Consider the following 27,422-nt stretch of genomic DNA (forward strand, 5'->3'; position numbering starts at 1 on the left):
TGAGCTGCGGTTCTTTGAAGGGAAATATCATATTAAATTCCAACTCAAGATAATTGTGTCTTGCCTACAGTCAAGTACGATGGTGGTAATATCACAGTCTGGGGATGCACGAGTGCTGCCAGCACTGAGTGAGCTGTGGTTCTTGGAAGGGAAAAATGAACTCCACCTCAAGTCTAAAGCAAAAATATTGTGCCTTGCCTACATGTAAGCATGGTGATGGTAGTTACATGGTCTGAGGCTGCACGAGTGCTGTCGGCTTCAGGTGAGCTGCGGTTCTTTGAAAGGAAACATTAAATTCCAACTCAAGATAATTGTGTCTTTCCTACAGTCAAGTACTATGGTGGTAATATCACAGTCTGGGGATGCACGAGTGCTGCCGGCACTGAGTGAGCTGCGGTTCTTTGAAGGGAAAAATGAACTCCACCTCAAGTCTAAAGCAAAAATATTGTGCCTTGCCTACATGTAAGCATGGTGATGGTAGTTACATGGTCTGAGGCTGCACGAGTGCTGCCGGCTTCAGGTGAGCTGCGGTTCTTTGAAGGGAAATATTACATTCCAACTCAAGATAATTGTGTCTTTCCTACAGTCAAGTACTATGGTGGTAATGTCACAGTCTGGGGATGCACGAGTGCTGCCGGCACTGAGTGAGCTGCGGTTCTTTGAAGGGAAAAATGAACTCCACCTCAAGTCTAAAGCAAAAATATTGTGCCTTGCCTACATGTAAGCATGGTGATGGTAGTTACATGGTCTGAGGCTGCACGAGTGCTGCCGGCTTCAGGTGAGCTGCGGTTCTTTGAAGGGAAATATTATATTAAATTCCAACTCAAGATGATTGTGTCTTGCTTACATTCAAGTACTATGATGGTAATGTCACAGTCTGGGGATGCACGAGTGCTGCCGGCACTGAGTGAGCTGCGGTTCTTTGAAGGGAAAAATGAACTCCACCTCAAATCTAAAGCAAAATAATTGTGCCTTGCCTACATGTAAGCATGGGGATGGTAGTTACATGGTCTGAGGCTGCACGAGTGCTGCCGGCTTCAGGTGAGCTGCGGTTCTTTGAAGGGAAATATTATATTAAATTCCCACTCTAGCTAATTGTGTCTTGCCTACATTCAAGTACGATGGTGGTAATGTCACAGTCTGGGGATGCACGAGTGCTGCCGGTACTGAGTGAGCTGCGGTTCTTTGAAGGGAAAAATGAACTCCACCTCAAATCTAAAGCAAAATAATTGTGCCTTGCCTACATGTAAGCATGGGGATGGTAGTTACATGGTCTGAGGCTGCACGAGTGCTGCCGGCTTCAGGTGAGCTGCGGTTCTTTGAAGGGAAAAATGAACTCCACCTCAAATCTAAAGCAAAATAATTGTGCCTTGCCTACATGTAAGCATGGGGATGGTAGTTACATGGTCTGAGGCTGCACGAGTGCTGCCGGCTTCAGGTGAGCTGCGGTTCTTTGAAGGGAAAAATGAACTCCACCTCAAATCTAAAGCAAAATAATTGTGCCTTGCCTACATGTAAGCATGGGGATGGTAGTTACATGGTCTGAGGCTGCACGAGTGCTGCCGGCTTCAGGTGAGCTGCGGTTCTTTGAAGGGAAATATTATATTAAATTCCCACTCTAGCTAATTGTGTCTTGCCTACATTCAAGTACGATGGTGGTAATGTCACAGTCTGGGGATGCACGAGTGCTGCCGGTACTGAGTGAGCTGCGGTTCTTTGAAGGGAAAAATGAACTGCACCTCAAATCTAAAGCAAAATAATTGTGCCTTGCTTACATGTAAGCATGGGGATGGTAGTTACATGGTCTGAGGCTGCACGAGTGCTGCCGGCTTCAGGTGAGCTGCGGTTCTTTGAAGGGAAATAATACATTCCAACTCAAGATAATTGTGTCTTGCTTACATTCAAGTACTATGGTGATAATATCACAGTCTGGGGATGCACGAGTGCTGCTGGCACCACACAGCTGCACTTCATGTACCTTGACGTCGTCCTTCGAGACAATATTCAACCTGTTCACCGACTCACAGTCTTGGGCAGCTGAGTCAGGCCGAGCGTCCTCCACAGGCCGTGGTCGTCGGCGCCGTCCAGCCGGACCTCGGCCCCGCCGGCAGAAACCAGGATGGATCCATCCGGGCTCAAAGCCAAGACCCGGTCCCTCTCCGCCGTCTGGTAGTGGTAAAGGGGCTCCCCGCCCGTCTCTGTGCTCCACACGTCCACACAACCTGCACCGGGGGGGAAAAAAAATGAACAGCTGCGGCTGTAGGCGACCCGCTAACGTTGTTGCTTTTTAACTCGGATTGCTGCTATGCTCGTTAAAAAGTTGCATGTTTTAATCGTAACACATCAGCGTTATTAATGCTTGTCAGCATAATTGTGTTTCCATGAGATCCCGGCGAGAAGACAAAAGCTGTCTTTAATCCTACCAAGCGGAAGGCTTGTAAAACTCCACCGTGTAGGATGGGAAGCAACATGAAGGTGTTCTGTTTCTTTCATGTATTGTAATCCACAGAAAGATTTTTGTCTTGACCCAAGAACTACAAAAGCGGAGAGGAAGCAGGACCAGACTCTCCTCCAGGCGACCTTTTCTTTTACTGTATTTCCTTGAATTGCCGCCAGGGCGCTAATTAATTTAAAACCTCTTCTCAGTCCGGCGCTTACCAAAGGCATGCGGTAAATTTAGGCCTGCGCTTATAAATTTGAGTGTGATGTAAGGATAGCATCATGAAAAGCACATTTAATAAAAAAAAACGTTATTATGGTCTTACTTTTACTTATAAATGAAGTCCATGCGCAGCTCCTTCTGATCAAAAGCAGCGATAACTTGTTTATAGAAGTCTTCCTTATCTTTCTTCAGTTTTAAAAGTCTCTCTGTCTCGATGGAGATCTTCCTTTATTACCTCCTGCTTCCCATGAAAGTCCATTTTAGAAAACTGTTTTATTTTAGATAAGTAATCCTCCATGTTAAAAGTGCAAGCGAGAGGAAAATATAAACAATCGCTGCTCACTCTTCCTGCTTGTTGTCACTTCTTCTGCAGCCGAGTAGTCGCAAGAAGGATCACTAGCGCCCTCTACCACCAGGAGGCGGGAGTCATTTAATGACTCATATTTGACACACGCAGCTACGGTATATTAATAAAACATAGCTGCTTACTGTTCTTTTTAGCATATTCAATAGTTTGGACCTTAAATCCTACTGAATAGCTCTTAATCTTCTTCCCTTCATGCGATTCCAAATGATTGAAATCAGCCTCCTCCATTTTGAAAATGATGACAGGAGAAGTGTCACTCGTGACGTGACGAGTTTGACCCTGTGGAAATTCTAGACATGCGCTGATAAAAATAATATTTTGCGAAACGAGTTTGACCCGGCGTTAATCCTGAGCCGGCGGTAATCAATCAATCAATGTTTACTTATATAGCCCTAAATCACTAGTGTCTCAAAGGGCTGCACAAACCACAACACAAACCACTACAACATCCTCGGTAGGCCCACATAAGGGCAAGGAAAACTCACACCCAGTGGGACGTCAGTGACAATGATGACTATGAGAACCTTGGAAAGGACCAGATATGTGGGCAACCCCCCCCCCCTCGAGCGGGTCTAACATTTAATGACTGATATTTGACACACGCAGCTACGGTATATTAATAAAACAGAGCTGCTTACTGCTCTTTTTAGCATATTCAATAGCTTGGACCTTAAATCCTACTGAATAGCTCTTAATCTTCTTCCCTTTATGCGATTTCAAATGATTGAAATCAGCCTCCTCCATTTTGAAAATGACGACAGGTGAAGTGTCACTCGTGACGTGACGAGTTTGACCCGGCGAAAATTCTAGGCATATGCTAATTATTTTGCGAAACGAGTTTGACCCGGCGGAAATTCTAGACATGCGCTAATAAAAAATAATATTTTACGAAACGAGTTTGACCCGGAGTTAATCCTGAGCCGGCGGTAATCAATCAATCAATCAATCAATGTTTACTTATATAGCCCTAAATCACTAGTGTCTCAAAGGGCTGCACAAACCACTACGACATCCTCGGTAGGCCCACATAAGGCCAAGGAAAACTCACACCCAGTGGGACGTCGGTGACAATGATGACTATGAGAACCTTGGAAAGGACCACATATGTGGGCAACCCCCCCCCCCCCCCTCAAGCGGGTCTAACATTTAATGGCTCATATTTGACACACGCAGCTACGGTATATTAATAAAACAGAGCTGATTACTGTTCTTTTTAGCATATTCAATAACTTGGACCTTAAATCCTACTGAATAGCTCTTAAGCGTCTTCCCTTTATGCCATTTCAGATGATTGAAATCAGCCTGCGCCATTTTGAAAATGACGACAGGTGAAGTGTCACTCGTGACGTGACGAGTTTGACCCGGGGGAAATTCTAGGCAGGCGCATACTATATACCCGGCGGGAATTCAAGGAAATGCGGTAACTGTTTTAATCAAAGGCGATGGTTGTTTACGACCCCCGTACCTTAGAAACAGATGTTGCCATGTAATCAGGGAAAGTCCAAATAAAAGAGGCGGCGTCCAATCTTTCGCCAGAGCGAAAGATTGGACAAGTTTGACCCGGCGGAAATTCTAGGCATATGCTAATTATTTTGCGAAACGAGTTTGACCCGGCTGAAATTCTAGACATGCGCTAATAAAAAATAATATTTTGCGAAAGGAGTTTGACCCGGCGTTAATGCTAAGCATGCGCTGATTATTTTGCGAAACGAGTTTGACCCGGCAGTAATTCTAGTCAGGTGCATACTATATACCCGGCGGCAATTCAAGGAAATGCGGTAACTGTTTTAATCAAAGGAGATGGCTGTTTACGACCCCCGTCCCTTAGAAACAGCTGTTGCCATGTAATCAGGGAAAGTCCAAATAAAAGAGGCGGCGTCCAATCTTTCGCCAGAGCGAAAAATCCTAGGCATATGCTAATTATTTTGCGAAACGAGTTTGACCCGGCGGAAATTCTAGACACGCGCTAATAAAAAATAATATTTTGCGAAACGAGTTTGACCCGGCAGTAATTCTAGTCAGGTGCATACTATATACCCGGCGGGAATTCAAGGAAATACGGTAACTGTTTTAATCAAAGGCGATGGCTGTTTACGACCCCCGTCCCTTAGAAACAGCTGTTGCCATGTAATCAGGGAAAGTCCAAATAAAAGAGGCGGCCTACAATCTTTCGACAGAGCGAAAAGATTGGACAAGTTTGACCCGGCAGAAATTCGAGGCATATGCTAATTATTTTGCGAAACGAGTTTGACCCGGCTGAAACTCTAGACATGCGCTAATAAAAAATAATATTTTGCGAAACGAGTTTGACCCGGTAGTAATTCTAGTCAGGTGCATACTATATACCCGGCGGCAATTCAAGGAAATGCGGTAACTGTTTTAATCAAAGGAGATGGCTGTTTACGACCCCCGTCCCTTAGAAACAGCTGTTGCCATGTAATCAGGGAAAGTCCAAATAAAAGAGGCGGCGTCCAATCTTTCGCCAGAGCGTGCTGAGACACTGTAGAAGGGTACAGTGTCCAGACGTCTCTCCTCAATTGAGCCAAATTTAATTCTGTCTCTGTTTAATTCCTTGCTTCTTGTCTTGTTTAATAAATGTCATCAGTGTTTGAAGCTGACAATGCAGACTCAACATTCATTACAACATTGTTGCGTAATAACCTGCTCGCCTCTCCACTTTCCCATGCACTCCGCATCATTACGACACACGAACAGTGCTGAGGCACGTACCGTCTCGGTAGGCGGCGGCCGCCACGCCGGCGCTGACCTGCACGTGGCTGACGTGCGGCCTGGGCTCCGAGAGCGCCGACAGCTGGTTGGACTTGAGGTGTCGGGCCGGCAGGTCCCAGTGCAGCGTGTCCCACATTCTCACGTCCCCGGACGAGTAGCTGGCAGAAACATCACCAAGTTTTAACCCTGACTTGTAAACACTCCAAAAACAAACAAACAGGAAGTAGCGACTTTTCCGGACTATAGAGCACACTTAATAAATATTCGGGAAAATTGTTGTTCCATATTAGGGTTGTACAGTATACCAGTACTAGTATAGTATCGTGGTACTAATCAATCAAAAATGGGACTATACTCTATTTGAAAACAACCGGTTCCATTGCTGGTTTTACGAGCAAAGGAGCATATTCGGCAGCGCGCGCACACGGAGTACTTACAAGCAGACGCAGTGTGTAGACAGAAAAGGGAGAATGGACGCATTTTGGTGTAAAAAGTAAAGATAAAGGTGAAGTTATAACACTGAAACGCCCTCAGGAAGAGCTGCTTTAAGTGAAGTGAATTATATTTATATAGCGCGTTTCTCTAGTGACTCAAAGCGCTTTACATAGTGAAACCCAATATCTAAGTTACATGTAAGGCAGTGTGGGTGGCACTGGGAGCAGGTGGGTAAAGTGTCTTGCCCAAGGACACAACGGCAGTGGCTAGGATGGTGGAAGCGGGAATCGAACCTGCAACCCTCAAGTTGCTGGCACGGCCGCTCTACCAACCGAGCTATGCCGCCTTTAAGACATGGCTAACGTCCATCCGCAGTTAGCAGTGTTTTAGCTACTTCGAAATCACTAATCCTTGTCTCCATGGCGACATATACAGTTTCTAACATGTAGTGTTATCACTGGAGGATGAGGAATAGCTAAACATGCTTCACTACACACCGTAGGATACAATAGCTCACCGGCGTCACAACTTAAACAAACGCCATGGGTGGATCTACACCTGACATCCACTGTAATGATACCAAGCACAATAGCGTAGCTCGTTGATACTACTATGATTAGATTTTTTAGCATCACGAAAAAAATGTCATTCTTTATTTATATGATGTTTATAAAGTCAGGAAACACGTCCCTGGACACATGAGGACTTTGAATATGACCAATGTATGATCCTGTAACTACTTGGTATCGGATCGATACCCAAATGTGTGGTATCATCCAAAACTAATGTCAAGTATCAAAGAAGAGAAGAATAAGTGATTATTACATTTGAACAGAAGTGTAGATAGAACATGTTAAAACAAGAAGTAAGCAGATATTAACAGTAAATGAACAAGTAGATTAATAATCCATTTTTACAGTTTGTCCCTCATAATGTGTAGAACATAATAGGTGTATAAAGTACACAATATGTTACTGCAGACTAATTAGGAGTTTTTGTTTGTTTATTTACTACTAAAAGACAAGTTGTCTAGTATGATTTTTTGTTCAACTAAAGACAATAATTAAATTTTTTGTGGTCTCTCTTATTTAGAAAAGTATCAAAATACATTTTGGTACCAAAATATTGGTATCGGGACAACCCTAAGTAGCTGCACCAGACTATAAACCGCAGAAATTAGTTATTTACACAAAAATATTTCATAGTGTTAACTTACATAACTTAACTTTTGGGCCCGGCAGTAAAACGGCTGATCAAACAAAACAGAATCAGTTAAACAGACTTAATAACTCCACGGTGACGTTTTGGTGAGTTTACAATACAAAAAGAATGCCATTGTGAATTTACAGTAATAATATTGACAAACGTCATACATACAAGTAAGACTCTATGGGTGATTGAAGCTTTGAACCGGAAGTAGAAGTCTTCTAAACAGCAGGAAACACTCGCAGGTCCAGCCCTGCTGCACATGCAGATGGCGCCATAACACACCATTTAGGAGGGTTTGTATTTGTTTGATGAAGACTATTTGCCTGATGGCCGTCGGCGAGCGAAAAAAATCCCCGTGATTAGTCGCAGCGTTTTACAAGCCGCAGGGTTTAAAGCGTGGGTAAAAAAAGCAGACCGACATTGGGTCCTCAACTCACCCCGCCAGGACGTAGTTGTCGCAGGAGCTGACGTCACACAGCACCTTGCCCAACTCCCACTGCAGCTGACTGATGCACCCAACGCGGTTCTGGAACAAAAACTGGTACTTTCAGCTTGGGGCCAAAAAGTGACTAAAACTAGCAGCTCGCTTCTATCAATATTAATGTTATTATCAACTATAGAAGCATGTTTTTATGTCTCTCAGCATCAAGGGTTGGGATTGGGGGTTAAATCACCAAAATGATTCCCGAGCGAGCCCACCGCTGCTGCTCACTGCTCCCCTCACCTACCAGGGGGTCGAACAAGGTAACGGGTCACAGCTTTTTTCACTCAAATATTCACTATTTTTCATAAAAATATACAAATATTTTTGAACAAATGTTTACCTTTTTAAAAAAAACAGCACAATACTATTTATGCACAAATGTACAACTGTTTTCACACAAATATTCACCTTTTTTCACAAAAATATACTATGATTTTCTCACAAATATTAAACTTTTTTTGACAAAAGTATAGTATTATTTACTCTCAAATGTACGCATGTTTTCATACAAATATTCACATTTTTTGACAAAAATATGCGAGTATTTTCACCAAAAAATTCCATTCTTTGCCAAAGTACACTATTTGTACTTGCAAAAACACAACTTTTTTCACACAAATATTCACCTTTTTTCACAAAAATATAGTATTATTTTCTCACAAATATTAAACTTTTTTAACAAAAGTATAGTCTTATTTACTCTCAAATACACAACCGATTTCACACAAATATTCGCCTTTTTTCACAAAAATATACTAGTATTTTCTCACAAATATTTAACTTTTTTTTTAAAAGTACACTACTATTTACTTGCAAAAACAGAACTGTTTTCACACAAATATTCACCTTTTTTCACAAAAATATACTATGATTTTCTCACAAATATTAAACTTTTTTTGACAAAAGTATAGTATTATTTACTCTCAAATATACGCATGTTTTCATACAAATATTCACATTTTTTGACAAAAATATGCTAGTATTTTCACAAAAAAATAAAAATTTTTGCAAAAGTACACTATTTTGTACTTGCAAATACACAACTCTTTTCACACAAATATTTACCTTTTTTTCACAAAAATATACTAATAGTTTCTCACAAAATTTTACTTTTTTTGCCAAAGTACACTACTATTTACTTGCAAAAACACAACTTTTTTCACACAAATATTCACCTTATTTCACAAAAATATACTATTATTTTCTCACAAATAAACTTTTTCTTAACAAATGTATAGTATTATTTACTTTCAAATATACAACTGTTTTCACACAAATATTCACCTTATTTCACAAAAATATACCATTATTTTCTCACAAATAAACTTTTTTTTAACAAATGTATAGTATTATTTACTTTCAAATATACAACTGTTTTCACACAAATATTCACCTTTTTTCACAAAAATATAGTATGATTTTCATACAAATATTCACCTTTTTTGACAAAAATATGCGAGTATTTTCACAAAAAAATTCAATTCTTTGCAAAAGTACACTATTTTGTACTTGCAAATACACAACTCTTTCCACACAAATATTTACCTTTTTTTCACATAGATATACTATTATTTTCTCACAAAAATTTTACTTTTTTTGCCAAAGTATACTACTATTTACTTGAAAAAACACAACTTTTTTCACACAAATATTCACCTTATTTCACAAAAATATACTATTATTTTCTCACAAACATTAAACTTTTTTTTTAAATTTATAGTATTATTTACTTTCAAATATACAACTGTTTTCACACAAATATTCACCTTTTTCACAAAAATATACTATGATTTTCTCACAAATATTAAACTTTTTTTGACAAAAGTATAGTATTATTTACTCTCAAATGTACGCATGTTTTCATACAAATATTCACATTTTTTGACAAAAATATGCTAGTATTTTCACAAAAAAATAAAAATTTTTGCAAAAGTACACTATTTTGTACTTGCAAATACACAACTCTTTTCACACAAATATTTACCTTTTTTTCACAAAAATATACTAATAGTTTCTCACAAAAATTTTACTTTTTTTGCCAAAATACACTACTATTTACTTGCAAAAACACAACTTTTTTCACACAAATATTCACCTTTTTTCACAAAAATATACTAGTATTTTCTTACAAATATTAAACTTTTTTTGACAAAAGTATAGTATTATTTACTCTCAAATGTACGTATGTTTTCATACAAATATTCACCCTTTTTGAAAAAAATATGTTAGTATTTTGTCAAAAATATTTATTTTTTTGCAAAAGTACACTATTTTGCACTTGCAAATACACAACTCTTTTCACACAAATATTTACCTTTTTTTCCACAAAAATATACTACTATTTTCTTACACAAAATTAACTTTTTTTGCCAAAGTACACTACTATTTACTTGCAAAAACACAACTTTTTTCACACAAATATTCACCTTATTTCACAAAAATATACTATTATTTTCTCACAAATATTAAACTTTTTTTAACAAAAGTTTAGTATTATTTACTCTCAAATATACAACTGTTTTCACACAAATAATTACCTTTTTTAACAAAATATACTATGATTTTCTCACAAATATTTAACTTTTTTTTCTAAAAGTACACTACTATTTACTTGCAAAAACACAACTCTTTTCACACAAATATTCACCTTTTTCCACAGAAATATGCTAGTATTTTCTCACAAATATTTAACTTTCTTTAACAAAAGTCTTGTACTATTTACTCGCAAATACATAGCTTTTTTCACTCAAATATTCACAATTTTTCATAAAAATATACAAGTATTTTCTCACAAATATTGAACTTTTTTTGCAAAAGTACACTACTATTTACTTGCAAATACACAACTCTTTTCACACAAATATTCACCTTTTTCACAAAAATATATTAGTATTTTTCAACAATATTCAACTTGTTTTTGCTAAAGTAGACTACTATTTACTTGCAAATACACAACTGTTTTCACACAAATATTCACCTCTTTGACAAATATATATTTCTCACAAATATTATTTTTTTTTTGCAAAAGTACACTATTATTTACTTGCAAATACAAAACAGTTTTCCCACAAATATTCACCTTTTTTCACAAAAATATGCTAGTATTTTCTCACAAATATTTAACTTTTTTTCTAACAAAAGTGTAGTACTATTTACTCGCAAATACTCAGCTTTTTTCACTCAAATATTCACCATTTTTCATAAAAATATACTAGTATTTTCTCACAAATATTTCTCTTTTTTGCAAAAGTACACTACTATTTACTTGCAATAACACACCTTTTTTTTCACAAAAATATACTAGTATTTTCTAAAAAAAATTTTGCTTTTTTTTCCAAAGTACACAACTATTTACTGGCTAAAACACAACTGTTTTCACACAAATATTCACCTTATTTCACAAAAATATACTATTATTTTCTCACAAATATTAAACTTTTTTAACAAAGGTATAGTATTATTTACTCTCAAATATAAAATATTTATTCAGCCCATGAGCCATGGGCCAAGGACCCTATTGAAACTGCTGTGTTTTATTATTATTCCGCACCTACGCGCTGTAATTTGAGCCCCTTAACATGCTTCAAAACTCACCAAATTTGACACACACGTCGGTATAGCAAACCTTCCCAACATATTAAGAAACCAATCCCCCAAAATGAAAATTGCGCTCTAGCGCCCCCTAGGAAAAAATTACGGACAAAACTGCATGTAACTTCTGTTTGAAATGTCATAGCGACATGAAACAAAAACTCCTATGTAGGTCTGACTTAGACCCAATTTTCATACAATCACTTCTTTCAGCAAAAATCTACAGGAAGTTGGCCAAAATCCCTTCAAAATAAAATTTTCGCCAAAAATGCAATTTTTGCCTCTTTGTGCTGTAATTTGACCCCTTTAAAATGCTTCAAAAGTCACCAAACTTGGCGCACACATAAGGACTGGCGAATATTGCCATCTAATGAAAAAAACCAAACCCCAAAACTCAAAATTGCGCTCTAGCGCTATTTTTGAATAAAACACTGAAAAAACTGCTCCTAGGAAGAAAACACAGACAAAACTGCTTGTAACTTCCGGTCCGAATGTCGGAGAGACATGAAACAAAAACCTCTATGTAGGTCTCGCTTAGACCTACATTTCATAGATTGAAAACCCACAACAAAAATCAACAGGAAGTTTGCAATCCCCCCTTCAAAACAAAAGTTTTGTAAAAACCGGTCACCTTTCTTCAAACATTATCTCCTCTGAGTGCGTTTGTTGTTTTGGCTTCAAACTCGCACAGGAGAGAGATTGAACCCTTCTGATTAAAAGTATAGAACAGAGTTTTGATAAGTTCTCAGGTTTTGATTTTACGCGCCTTCAAAGAACCCCTGTGCAAAGTCTCCTAAAAAATGTCCTTTTTGCCTCTTTGAGCTGTTATTTGACCCCCTTAAAATGCTTCTAAACTCACCAAACTTGACACACACATCAGGTCTGGCAAAAATTGCGATCTGATGAAAAAACCTGACCTCAAAACTCAAAATTGTGCTCTAGCGCCCCCTAGGAATACATCACGGACAAACTGCTCCTAGGAAGAAAACACAGACAAAACTGCTTTTAACTTCCGGTAGGAATGTCGGAGAGACATGAAACAAAAAAATCTATGTAGGTCTCGCTTAGACCTACATTTCATAGATTGACAACCCCCAACAAAAATCAACAGGAAGTTTGCAATCCCCCCTTCAAAACAAAAGTTTTGTAAAAACCGGTCACCTTTCTTCAAACATTATCTCCTCTGAGTGCGTTTGTTGTTTAGGCTTCAAACTCGCACAGGAGAGAGATTGAACCCTTCTGATTAAAAGTATAGAGCAGAGTTTTGATAAGTTCTCAGTTTTTGATTTTACGTGCCTTCAAAGAACCCCTGTGCAAAGTCTCCTAAAAAATGTCATTTTTGCCTCTTTGAGCTGTTATTTGACTCACTTAAAATGCTTCTACACTCACCAAACTTGACACACACATGTGGTCCGGCAAAAATTGCGATCTGATGAAAAAACCTAACCTCAAAACTCAAAATTGCGCTCTACCGCCCCCCTAGGAATACAACACGGACAAACTGCTCCTAGGAAGAAAACACAGACAAAACTGCTTGTAACTTCCGGTAAGAATGTCGGAGAGACATGAAACAAAAACCTCTATGTAGGTCTCGCTTAGACCTACATTTCATAGATTGACAACCCCCAACAAAAATCAACAGGAAGTTTGCAATCCCCCCTTCAAAACAAAAGTTTTGTAAAAACCGGTCACCTTTCTTCAAACATTATCTCCTCTTAGTGCGTTTGTTGTTTTGGCTTCAAACTCGCACAGGAGAGGGATTGAACCCTTCTGATTAAAAGTATAGAGCAGAGTTTTGATAAGTTCTCAGGTTTTGATTTTACGCGCCTTCAAAGAACCCCTGTGCAAAGTCTCCTAAAAAATGTCATTTTTGCCTCTTTGAGCTGTTATTTGACCCCCTTAAAATGCTTCTAAACTCACCAAACTTGACACACACATCAGGTCCGGCAAAAATTGCGATCTGATGAAAAAACCTAACCTCAAAACTCAAAATTGCGCTCTACCGCCCCCCTAGGAATACAACACGGACAAACTGCTCCTAGGAAGAAAACACAGACAAAACTGCTTGTAACTTCCGGTAGGAATGTCAGAGAGACATGAAACAAAAAACACTATGTAGGTCTCACTTAGACCTACATTTTAATAATTAACTTACTTTAGCAAAAATCAACAGGAAGTTTGATATTTTCACTTCAATACAACAACTGCATTACTTTCACAATGCATTAGATTCTCAAAATAGTGGCTCCAAGGCGTCTTCTAACGCTTATCCGGCCGTGGGTCTCGGGGGCAGCAGCCAAAGGCGGACCCGACCAACGCTGCTTGACGCTTTAATTATGATTATTATTTTCATAAATCTCGGCTAAAATGCTAACCCTGACATACTAAATAAACACACCAGGGTGACAGTTTGAGGCTGGAACGGACCATTTCGAGGCGGGACCAGCTTCTCACCTTCCAGTTGGAGCGCACGCTCTTGGCGGCGTTGCGGCAGTCTCGCAGCGTGCTCTTCCAGCAGGGGGAGTCCTGCACGGCGCCGCCCTGGTGGTAGCCCTCCGCCACGCACATCCGGAACCACAGGACGTTGTCCTCGGCCAGGACCCGCCACACCCTGCTCACCTGCAGGCGGGGGGAGAGGGCGCCCTCGGCCGTCAGGAGGCGTGGCGCCGCAGACGGGGAGAGGAAGTACTACCTGGGCACAGCGGCCGAGCTGGACGCAGGTGAGGTACTGGAATATCTTCAAGGCCAACTCGTACGGCAGCTCCATGTCGAAGAAAGGAACGTCGTTGGCCTCGTTCTGAGAAAATGTGTGATGGACAACTTTTTACATGACGAACATGAAGTGTGGTCTTACTTACTTTTTACTGGGAATGTTACCAGCGTTTTAGCTTTGGTGGCAAAATGAAGACAAACAATAACAACCATGAGACAAAAATATTCATAAAAGGTTTAGAAAGACAATTTGTGAAAGTATAATACACACATCTCAAATCTGGACCAGGACTCATGTAGTCTGTAGGCTGAAAAATAGTTGATGGACTGGACTCTCACACTATTATGTTAGATCCACTATGGACTGGACTCTCACTATCATCTTAAATCTACTATGGACTGGACTCTCACACTATTATGTTAGATCCACTATGGACTGGACTCTCACTATTATGTTAGATCCACTATGGACTGGACTCTCTCTATTATGTTAGATCCACTATGGACTGGACTCTCACACTATTATGTTAGATCCACTATGGACTGGACTCTCACTATTATGTTAGATCCACTATGGACTGGACTCTCACACTATTATGTTAGATCCACTATGGACTGGACTCTCACTATTATGTTAGATCCACTATGGACTGGACTCTCACACAATTATGTTAGATCCACTATAGACTGGACTCACACTATTATGTTAGATCCACTATGGACTGGACCCACACACTATTATGTTAGATCCACTATGGACTGGACTCTCACTATTATGTTAGACCCACTATGGACTGGACTCTCACTATTATGTTAGATCCACTATGGACTGGACTCTCACTATTATGTTAGATCCACTATGGACTGGACTCTCACATTATTATGTTAGATCCACTATGGACTGGACTCTCACTATTATGTTAGATCCACTATGGACTGGACTCTCACTATTATGTTAGATCCACTATGGACTGGACTCTCACACTATTATGTTAGATCCACTATGGACTGGACTCTCACACTATTATGTTAGATCCACTATGGACTGGACTCTCACACTATTATGTTAGATCCACTATGGACTGGACTCTCACTATTATGTTAGATCCACTATGGACTGGACTCTCACTATTATGTTAGATCCACTATGGACTGGGCTCTCACTATTATGTTAGATCCACTATGGACTGGACTCTCACTATTATGTTAGATCCACTATGGACTGGACTCTCACACTATTATGTTAGAACCACTATGGACTGGACTCTCACACTATTATGTTAGATCCACTGTGGACTGGACTCTCACTATTATGTTAGATCCACTATGGACTGGGCTCTCTCACTATTATGTTAGATCCACTATGGACTGGACTCTCACTATTATGTTAGATCCACTATAGACTGGACTCACACTATTATGTTAGATCCACTATGGACTGGACTCTCACTATTATGTTAGATCCACTATGGACTGGACTCTCTCGCTATTATGTTAGATCCACTATGGACTGGACTCTCACACTATTATGTTAGATCCACTATGAACTGGACTCTCACACTATTATATTAGATCCACTATGGACTGGACTCTCACTATTATGTTAGATCCACTATGGACTGGACTCTCACTATTATGTTAGATCCACTATGGACTGGACTCTCACACTATTATGTTAGATCCACTATGGACTGGACTCTCACACTATTATATTAGATCCACTATGGACTGGACTCTCACTATTATGTTAGATCCACTATGGACTGGACTCTCACACAAATATGTTAGATCCACTATGGACTGGACTCTCACTATTATGTTAGATCCACTATGGACTGGACTCTCACTATTATGTTAGATCCACTTGCACCGGTCGCCTCTAAAGTTTCTCATTGTCATCCCGTCGGGTTGAGTTTTTCTTTGCCCTGATGTGGGATCTGAGCCCAGGATGTGGTTGTGGCTTGTGCAGCCCTTTGAGACATTGGTGATTTAGGGCTATATAAGTAAACTCTGGTAGATTGATTCGAAGGGACCACCGTACCAGATCCTGAATGAGTTGATCCACCAGCTGCTCGTCCTTCCCGAACTTCCTGCGGGGATCCTTGCTTGATTCCCCGCAGGCCGCAGTCACGTGACGGTACTTCCTTTTCCTCCGCCTTCTCTCCTCCTGCAGTCTGCCCAGCAGGGGGCTCGTCCTGCCGCCCAGCAGCCCCCGGGCGATGGACACGTAGCCGGGCTCCACATGCGAGCACCTCCCGCCCTCCTCCTCTGACCTACTCGTGCCGTCTTCGGAGCGGTTCTCTCTGGGACTCGGACCCGAGGGACCGGGACTGGACTCCTTTTGACTCCACAACTCCCGTCTCCAATGGTCCCTGAACGCAGCGAGCTCGTCCTCGGCCATTGTGTGGCAACATTACGAACACGATCTAAAACAAGGCACTGTTGTATTAAAACGACTAATAATACGTAGAAACATGATAAAACAACCTAAAATAAGTACTATTATATTTAAAAGAACACTAATTTGCGTTTAAAAGCGGCAAAAAGACCTCAGCGATGAAGACTAAGTGACGGAAGTATTGCAGTCAAAACAAACACACGAGTCCTTTGCTATAAAGAGTCCGGCGGGGAATCATTGTCCGGAACTTATTTTTTGGTACCACATGATAATGCAAATAATACAAATTAATATTACAATAAACTTGATTTTGTGTTTCCTATTTTAAGCATAACAATTTTACACGATAACTATCGTATTATTGGGAAAAAAGGTAATACAATTTCGCAAAATAAAATTTAAATGTTACTAATATTTAGATATATTCAGAAAACTATTTGGTCTTTTTGTGGGGATAAAGTCGTCATCATGTGGCAAAAAAAAGGTGTAAATGATTCAATCATACAGTAGTCAAAATGATTGCAAAATGATGTCCATAAAGTCAAAACACACGAGTTATTTACTATAAAGAGTCCGGCGGGGAATCAATGTCCCAAACTTATTAGTTCCGGGTGCAGCTTTCTTTCTAAAAGTCACCACAGAGGTCTGAATGAATATTTTATGACTACAATTGCCAGCCGGGGTGAACATTTAAATTAATAAGACTAAAGTTAAGCGAAAATGAAGAAAGAATAAACAAATCAACAGCAGTCAGTTATGATCAAGTGTTATAGTAAACATGAAAATAAAGAGTTATTTTTTTTTACAAAAATAGTGGAAAAACTCATATTATTTGGTACCACACAATAGTCGTAATGATAACGCAAATAATACAAATTAATATTACAATAAATTGGAATTTGTGTTTCATATTTTAAGTGTAACAATTTTACACGATAACTGTCATATTACTGGAAAAAAAAGGTAATATAATTTAGCAAAATAAAATTTAAATGTTACTATTATTTAGAAATATTCAGTAAACAATATGGTAAATTTTTGAGGATAAAGTCGTCATCATATGTAAAAAAAAAAAAGGTGTAAATGATTAAATCATACAGTAGTCAAAATGATTTCAAAATGATGTCCATAAAGTCAAAACACACGAGTTATTTACTATAAAGAGTCCGGCGGGGAATCATTGTTGCAGCTTCTCTCTAAAAGTCACCACAGAGGTCTGAATAAATATTTTATGACTACAATTGCCAGCCGGGGTGTAAATTAAAAATAATAAGACTAAAGTTAATGACAAAAGAATAAACAAATCAAGGGGAGGTAGCCATTTTGTTTGAAAGGCTGCTCTCGAGGTCTATTATAATAAAGTATTATAGTAAACATGACAATAAAAAGTTATGTTTACAAAAATAGTGGAAAAACTCCTATTATTTGGTACCACACAATAGTCGTAATGATAATACAAATAATACAAATTAATATTACAATAAATTGGAATTTGTGTTTCATATTTTAAGTGTAACAATTTTAAACGATAACTGTCATATTATTGCAACAACAAAAAAAAAAGAAATGTCGTAATTTTACCAGCATAAAGTCGTAATATGATGCCAAACATAATTTAGCATTATAAAATCTAAATGTTGCTAATATTTAGAAATATTCAGAAAACAATGTGGTCATTTTTTGAGGATAATGTCGTCATTATATGGCAAAAAAAAAGGTGTAAATGATTCAATCATACAGTAGTCAAAATGATTGCAAAATGATGTCCATAAAGTCAAAACACACAAGTTATTTACTATAAAGAGTCCGGCTTTCTCTCTAAAAGTCACCACAGAGGTCTGAATAAATATTTTATGACTACAATTGCCAGCCGGGGTGTAAATTAAAAATAATAAGACTAAAGTTAATGACAAAAGAATAAACAAATCAAGGGGAGGTAGACATTTTGTTTGAAAGGCTGCTCTCGAGGTCTATTATAATAAAGTATTATAGTAAACATGACAATAAAAAGTTATGTTTACAAAAATAGTGGAAAAACTCCTATTATTTGGTACCACACAATAGTCGTAATGATAACGCAAATAATACAAATTAATATTACAATAAATTGGAATTTGTGTTTCATATTTTAAGTGTAACAATTTTACACGATAACAGTCATATTATTGCAAAAAAAAAAGAAATGAGGTAATTTTACAAGCATAAAGTCGTAATATGCTGCGATGAGGTGGCGACTTGTCCAGGGTGTACCCCGCCTTCCGCCCGATTGTAGCTGAGATAGGCGCCAGCGCCCCCCGCGACCCCAAAAGGGAACAAGCGGTAGGAAATGGATGGATGGAAGTCGTAATATGATGCCAAACATAATTTAGCAAAATAAAATCTAAATGTTGCTAATATTTAGAAATATTCAGAAAACAATATGGTCATTTTTTGAGGATAAAGTCGTCATCATATGTCAAAAAAAAAAAGGTGTAAATTATTAAATCATACAGTAGTCAAAATGATGTCCATAAAGTCAAAACACACGAGTTATTTACTATAAAGAGTCCGGTGGGGAATCAATGTCCTGATATTATGAGTTCCGGGTGCAGCTTTCTCTCTAAAAGTCACCACAGAGGTCTGAATAAATATTTTAAAACTACAATTGCCAGCCGAGGTGTGAATTTAAATTAATAAGACTAAAGTTCCGCGAAAATGACTAAAAATAGCTCGTCCTCAGCCATTGTAGCAACATTATGAACACAATCCAAAATGAGGTAGTTGTCCTAAAAAGATAAACAGCATGTAAAAACACGATAAAAAAAAATCTAAAATAAGTTGTATTATCTTGAAAAGAACACAAATGTGCGTTTAAAAGCGGCAAAGAAGACTAAAATGACGGAAGTAGTGCAGTCCAAACAAACACACGAGTCCTTTACTGTAAAGTGTCCGGCGGGGATTCATTGTCCGTAACTTATTAGTTCCGGGTGCAGCTTTCTCTCTAAAAGTCACCACAGAGGGCTGAATAAATATTTTATGACTACAATTGCCAGCCGGGGTGAACATTTAAATAATACGATTACATTTTGAAGAAGATGACAAAATAATAAACGAACCAAGGGGGAGGTAGCCGTTTTGTGTGAGGTTGTCAATAGATGACGTCACCTAATGAATAATTAATTAGTGGGCGGAGACGAGAGCGGCTTCGAGGACAAGAGGAGCGCGCGCATCATCAGCAGCAACAACTGTTTCTTGGAGGAGGAGGAGGAGGAGGAGGAGGAAGATGTGCTGTTGGCCCGCCACGCCGCTCGTGCTCGCGCACGCGCACCACGCCGCCGCCGTCGCGCGCGCTCCTACCTGCGGCGGCGCGGCCCAGGTGCTCGCGGCCCGTCTGCGGCTGATCGGGGATCACCTGGACAAAGGCCGCGGCCGCCACTGCTGGGACCACCTGTGGAGGCGCGTGCACGCGCTGCTGCTGCTGCTGCTCGCGGGACGACGCCTGTAGGTGAGCGCCGGTCACGTGACCCCCCCGACCTGACGTAATGCTGTTTACATTTTTTACTGGAAGAATATTTGAAATAAACAGAATAAAGTGGACGAATAGGTACTTTTTTTTTTGGAGTTATACAAGTATTAATATGTACAGTATTTAATTATTATGTTGGAATATTATGAAGAAATAATCAAATATGATAAAATATATAATAAAAAAATAATTGTATATTGTCTGAAAACCTCATAAATGTTGAAATATAATCCGACTAATCTATTATCAGCAAAATGTTCTTTATGATGAAGTATTATAGGAAAATAAAGAGTTATGTTTACAAAAATAATGGAAAAAGTCTATTTTTTTTTGATACCACACAATAATTGTTATAATGAAAATAATAGAAATTGGTACTAAAATAAACTTGACATTATATTTCATGTATTAAGTGTAACAATTTTACAAGATAACTGTCATATTATTGCGAAAAAAGGATCATAATGTGATGCCAAACATAATTTAGCAAAACAAAATCTAAATATTGCTAATATTTTGAAATATTCAGAAAACAATATGTCATCATTTTGCAAAAAGTTGTGAATGATGTAAATCATGCAGTAGTCGAAATGATTGCAAAATCATGTCAAACTTTATGAAAATGAAGTCAATCAATCAATCAATGTTTACTTATATAGCCCTAAATCACTAGTGTCTCAAAGGGCTGCACAAACCACCACGACATCCTCGGTAGGCCCACATAAGGGCAAGGAAAAACTCACACCCAGTGGGACGTCGGTGACAATGATGACTATGAGAACCTTGGAGAGGAGGAAAGCAATGGATGTCGAGCGGGTCTAACATGATACTGTGAAAGTTCAATCCACAATGGATCCAACACAGTCGCGAGAGTCCCGTTCACAGCGGAGCCAGCAGGAAACCATCCCAAGCGGAGGCGGATCAGCAGCGCAGAGATGTCCCCAGCCGATACACAGGCAAGCAGTACATGGCCACCGGATCGGACCGGACCCCCTCCACAGGGGAGAGTGGGACATAGAAGAAAAAGAAAAGAAAAGACCTAACCTCGATCCTGACCTCCGCTTGGGATGGTTTCCTGTGGACGGGACTCTCGCTGCTGTCTTGGATCCGCTTTGAACTGAACTCTCGCGGCTGTCTTGGAGCCACTATGGATTGAACTTTCACAGTATCATGTTAGACCCGCTCCACATCCATTGCTTTCGGTCCCCTAGAGGGGGGGGTTGCCCACATCTGAGGTCCTCTCCAAGGTTTCTCATAGTCAGTATTGTCACTGGTGTCCCACTGGATGTGAATTCTCCCTGCCCACTGGGTGTGAGTTTTCCTTGCCCTTTTGTGGGTTCTTCCGAGGATGTTGTAGTCGTAATGATTTGTGCAGTCCTTTGAGACAATTTGTGATTTGGGGCTATATAAATAAACATTGATTGATTGATTGATTTTAATTCATCTTAAATACCACATGTTTGCTGCCCTCTTGTGGGCTGTGTGAGTAAATAACATCAGTGGCCCTTGAAATCACAAAGACATGATAGCACAGCATTTACTTATATGACACAATCCAAACAACCTTTTCTAGTCATGGTGCAAAAGAAACAAAAATAAATTATTAATAATTATAGCACACACACACACTAGGGTGGCACGGTATACCAGTGGTAGTATAGTACCGCGATACTAGACCCTCTTCCTGGGAAACTGATCAAGGAGCTCTTTGCATTATTAGGTCCATCAGTGCTAAATATTATAAACTTATCACTTTCCTCGGGCACTGTTCCCCTAGCATTCAAAAAAGCGGTTATTCATCCTCTTCTTAAAAGACCTAACCTCGATCCTGACCTCATGGTAAACTACCGACCGGTGTCTCACCTTCCCTTTATTTCAAAAATCCTTGAAAAAATTGTTGCGGAGCAGTTAAATGAACACTTAGTGTCTAACAATCTATGTGAAACCTTTCAATCCGGTTTCAGATTAAGAAGAGGATGAATAACCGCTTTTTTGAATGCTAGGGGAACATTGCCCGAGGAGAGAAGTGATCATTTTATGATTATGAACATAAAATGATCATTTTATGAAAGTAGTTAGAAAAAACACATATGCATTTAGACTTTATTATGATCAAGTATTATAGTAAATATTATAAAAAATAATGTTGTCAAAAATGTCATAAATGTTGATGACATACAGTAGCTGAATACAACTACCAAGCCAATAATATAAATATTACAATAAACCTAAAATATGATTTTATATATTAAATAAAGTGTTACATTTTATGTGACATTACTGTAAAAATGGACGATAATTTTACAAGCATACAGTTTTTAATTTGATACAAAGCATCCCGATTATTGTGATGGTAATAAAAAGGAACAGGTTGCTAATATTTGGACATAATGAGAGATCAAAGTGGTAATAAAGTCATCAGAATACAAAAAGTCGTAAATGATGTCAATCATGCAGTTGGAGTAAAATCTTCATGTTGCAAGAATGAAGTCTGCAATGAAGCCAAACGTTATAGTAACTCGTGAAAAATAATATATCAATCAATCAATCAATGTTTACTTATATAGCCCTAAATCACTAGTGTCTCAAAGGGCTGCACAAACCACTACAACATCCTCGGTAGGCCCACATAAGGGCAAGGAAAAACTCACACCCAGTGGGACGTCGGTGACAATGATGACTATGAGAACATGATACTGTGATACTGATGATACTGACGACTATGAGAACCTTGGAGAGGAGGAAAGCAATGGATGTCGAGCGGGTCTAACATGATACTGTGAAAGTTCAATCCACAATGGATCCAACACAGTCGCGAGAGTCCAGTCCAAAGCGGAGCCAGCAGGAAACCATCCCAAGCGGAGGCGGATCAGCATCATATATAATACTATATATTGGATTATATATAATACATAAACAAAACGTTAATGTAACATCAAATAAAATATTGTAAACAATAGTGTAGCCTGTATGTTACTTAAGTACAAGTATTAAGTAAACAATAACTGGGCTAGATCAGAAGAAACTAAATCCAGCTCTAGGAATGAAGACTGAACACAGGTTTTAAGTTTAAATGGTACCAAGTTATATTAAAGAATTATAGGAAAAATAAACAACAGTATCATGTTAGACCCGCTCCACATCCATTGCTTTCGGTCCCCTAGAGGGGGGGGGTTGCCCACATTTGAGGTCCTCTCCAAGGTTTCTCCTAGTCAGCATTGTCACTGGCGTCCCACTGGATGTGAATTCTCCCTGCCCACTGGGTGTGAGTTTTCCTTGCCCTTTTGTGGGTTCTTCCGAGGATGTTGTAGTCGTAATGATTTGTGCAGCCCTTTGAGACATTTGTGATTTGGGGCTATATAAATAAACATTGATTGATTGATTGATTGACAACAACAAACATGTACATTGGAATGGCCGTTCACATTTTCAACATAAATTACAGAAGGTTCAATATTTCCAATGTGATTCAGTACTTGATTCAGTCCTTGTTTTTACCAAAGATGGTGTAAGCGCAACACGACAGTTCTTTAAATGACTTCGCAAAGTCCAAGTTGTGGTGGTTTTGTCCAGAGGGGTTTTAGCGAAGGTAACGGGGTAAATGTGAAGGTTCAGGACGACATGAATGAACTTGGGAAAAAACAGAGTGGCTGCCGAGGAGCCTCCTACCCGCCCGACTCGGTTGTGGTGGATTCAGTTCAGTTGGTTCAGTTCCTGGCATAAAGCTTCAGACTCTAGTCTCGCCATCCAACATGTTCTGTACAACAAGGGCAGGACCAGGCAATTTTCAGATACTAAATACTAAATAATAATCCTCCTCCTTGGACGTATCCTCACTCATCCATGTGGACTGGACACTGGCCGAGTGTGGAGTCGGCTGTCTTGGTTGCTTTGTTGGGTCTGCTCCTGTCTCTGGCCATCCTCCCTCCACCCCAGCGGACAAACACCGCAGAGGCCACCACAGTGGATATGTTTCTTTTACTTTTTATTCATAGCTGTATGTAGAAGTGTATCTGCCGCTTTAATGTCTTTAATGTCCTCTGTGTTCTTTGATGTTTGATACTATGGCTATGAGTTGTTGTTTTTTTCCCTTGGCCTCAGTCTGCACCCCCTCTCCAGGGCCCAGGCTAAGACCGATTTTTTTATTTTATTTTAATCTTCAATTTTTTTTCTCCCCCCCCCCCCCCTCTTTGTTTACCTTTATCTCATCTTTTTTGTAAGGGGCGCTGGAAGCCGGCAGACCCGTCAGCGATCCTGTTCTGTCTCCCTGTAATGTTTGTCTAAACTTGAATGGGATTGTGCTGAAAATTGTAATTTTCCTGAAGGAACTCTCCTGACAGAATAAATAAAGTACTATCTAATCTAATACTACTGTATTCAAATAGCACGTATATTTCTTAATAGTGTACAATAAATAACTCATGAATCCAATTAGAATAAATAATATAATAATTGTTATATAAAAATATAAATTTTCTAATATTATCCAAATGCAGCCGTTGCAACCACAAATAAAGTGCATAGCAGACAGTGTGCATCATAAAGTGTTTTGGATGCATAACATTGACAACATCAAACAATTAACACAACCCAGAAACAAATCAGACAATTGTTGACAGTGCTAAGGTTTCATTTAGTTGACAATATTCAAAGAAACAGGCATTGAAGTAGATGCTAACAGCTCCATTCAAAATGAATGTAGCGGCTAAGCTACATGGATGCAACTCACCAATTCCGCAGATAAATCCCACTTAAACTCTCTCGCACGACGACCCACGGCTTTAGTAGTTGGCTCCTGCAGTTCGACATTATTACATTACAGTTAAAAGCTTAGTTAATAATTAAAGCATTAAAACCGAGTTTTGATGCGTTAAAACCGAGTTTTGACGTGTCAAAACCGAGTTTTGACGCGTTAAAACCGAGTTTTGATGCGTTAAACCCGAGTTTTGATGCGTTAAAACCGAGCTTTGATGCGTTAAACCCGAGCTTTGATGCGTTAAACCCGAGTTTTGATGCGTTAAACCCGGGTTTTGATGCGTTAAAACCGGGTTTTGATGCGTTAAAACCGAGTTTTGATGCGTTAAAACCGAGTTTTGATGCGTTAAAACCGAGTTTTGATGCGTTAAAACAGAGTTTTGATGCGTTAAAACAGAGTTTTGATGCGTTAAAACCGAGTTTTGATGCCTTAAAACCGAGTTTTGATGCCTTAAAAACGAGTTTTGATGCCTTAAAACTGAGTTTTGATGCCTTAAAACCGAGTTTTGACGCCTCAAAATCGAGTTTTGACGCCTTAAAACCGAGTTTTGATGCGTCAAAACCGAGTTTTGATGCGTCAAAACCGAGTTTTGATGCGTTAAAACAGAGTTTTGATGCGTTAAAACCGAGTTTTGATGCGTTAAAACCGAGTTTTGATGCGTTAAAACCGAGCTTCGATGCGTTAAACCCGAGTTTTGATGCGTTAAAACCGAGTTTTGATGCGTTAAAACCGAGTTTTGATGCGTTAAACCCGAGTTTTGATGCGTTAAAACCGAGCTTCGATGCGTTAAACCCGAGTTTTGATGCGTTAAAACCGAGTTTTGATGCGTTAAAACCGAGTTTTGATGCATTAAAACCGAGTTTTGATGCGTTAAAACCGAGTTTTGATGCCTTAAAACCGAGTTTTGATGCGTTAAAACAGAGTTTTGATGCGTTAAAACAGAGTTTTGATGCGTTAAAACCGAGTTTTGATGCGTTAAAACAGAGTTTTGATGCGTTAAAACAGAGTTTTGATGCCTTAAAACCGAGTTTTGATGCGTTAAAACCGAGTTTTGATGCCTTTAAAACGAGTTTTGATGCCTTAAAACCGAGTTTTGATGCCTTAAAACCGAGTTTTGATGCCTTAAAACCGAGTTTTGATGCCTTAAAACCGAGTTTTGATGCCTTAAAAACGAGTTTTGATGCCTTAAAAACGAGTTTTGATGCCTTAAAACCGAGTTTTGATGCCTTAAAAACGAGTTTTGATGCCTTAAAACCGAGTTTTGATGCCTTAAAACCGAGTTTTGATGCCTTAAAACCGAGTTTTGATGCCTTAAAACCGAGTTTTGATGCCTTAAAACCGAGTTTTGATGCATTAAAACCGAGTTTTGATGCATTAAAACCGAGTTTTGATGCATTAAAACCGAGTTTTGATGCATTAAAACCGAGCTTTGATGCATTAAAACTGAGCTTTGATGCATTAAAACCGAGTTTATATATATATATATATGTAGGTGTGGGAAAAAATCACAAGACTACTTCATCTCTACAGATCTGTTTCATGAGGGGTTCCCTCATGAAACAGCCAATCACCACACCCTACGCCTGCCTGTACCCACCCACTCTGTGCCCTATATAAACCATTGTATGTGAATGTTTCCATTAAAATCTCCTGATGATTGAGGGAACCCCTCATGAAACACTTCTGTAGAGATGAAGTAGTCTTGTGATTTTTCCCACACCTACATATTGCGCTCTACCACGGTATCGAGCACTATTCTCTGGATAATCCAATCAAGATATATATATATATATATATATATATATATATATATATATATATATATATATATATATATATATATATATATATATATACACAGTATATACAGACACACACATGGTAACACTATGCAAAGTATTTACATCTTAGTAATTGTTGTGAGAGCAAAATATGACTGATAGAAGAAACAAACACAATCACTTCCACCATATTGCTTTGAATTATAATGATTCATTACAAATATTTCATATTAATGATTAATTATAATTATGAATTACAAGTATTAAATATTATTATTGTTATAATTGCCTCCTTCACAGACGTCTTCAGAGCGAGTCCGAGGGGACGTACGAGACGTCTGCTGTGACGACTGGAACGTTTGAGTCCACCGGAAGGGATGCTCCGCTATGATGTCATCATCGGTGATGTCATCATCGGTGATGTCATCGCCCCCCTGCTTGGTCAGACAAGCCTCCTGTCAACTCTTTGACTTATCCTGGGAGGACCAGAGGGCGTCCGAATGTGGCGAGGGAGACACCACGCCCCTTTTTCACACGATAATTAACTCCCTGGTGCGTTTGTAAAGTACACTTAGTCTGTAAAGTACACTTGGTCTGTAAAGTGCACTTGGTCTGTAAAGTACACTTAGTCTGTAAAGTACACTTGGTCTGCAAAGTGCACTTAGTGATGCATCACCACTACTTGACTGTACCCTTCGTCCATTTACAGTCATGCACTGTGAACATTCACTCTACATTTTATGGTAAAAAGCTGGCAGTTCAGTTGCCAGAAATGTACATTTCAAAGTAAAA

General features: G+C 39.0%; 1 protein-coding gene across 1 annotated transcript in view; it reads right to left on the reverse strand.

The window, feature by feature from the left end:
- fbxw8 (F-box and WD repeat domain containing 8) overlaps positions 1-16,921 on the reverse strand; it is a 62,858-nt gene extending 45,937 nt beyond the window's left edge. Inside the window, exons 1-6 of the mRNA XM_061894271.1 lie at positions 16,232-16,921; positions 14,171-14,275; positions 13,933-14,097; positions 7,841-7,929; positions 5,760-5,917; positions 2,026-2,222 (exon numbers count right to left, since the gene is read on the reverse strand). Of these exons, the coding sequence (XP_061750255.1) occupies positions 2,026-2,222; positions 5,760-5,917; positions 7,841-7,929; positions 13,933-14,097; positions 14,171-14,275; positions 16,232-16,591 (1,074 nt within the window). The 5' untranslated portion in view covers positions 16,592-16,921. The remainder of the gene's footprint in view (positions 1-2,025; positions 2,223-5,759; positions 5,918-7,840; positions 7,930-13,932; positions 14,098-14,170; positions 14,276-16,231) is intronic.
- Between the last annotated feature and the right edge of the window lie 10,501 nt (positions 16,922-27,422).

Source organism: Nerophis ophidion, linkage group LG01 (assembly GCF_033978795.1).
Source record: "Nerophis ophidion isolate RoL-2023_Sa linkage group LG01, RoL_Noph_v1.0, whole genome shotgun sequence".
NCBI lineage: Eukaryota > Metazoa > Chordata > Actinopteri > Syngnathiformes > Syngnathidae > Nerophis > Nerophis ophidion.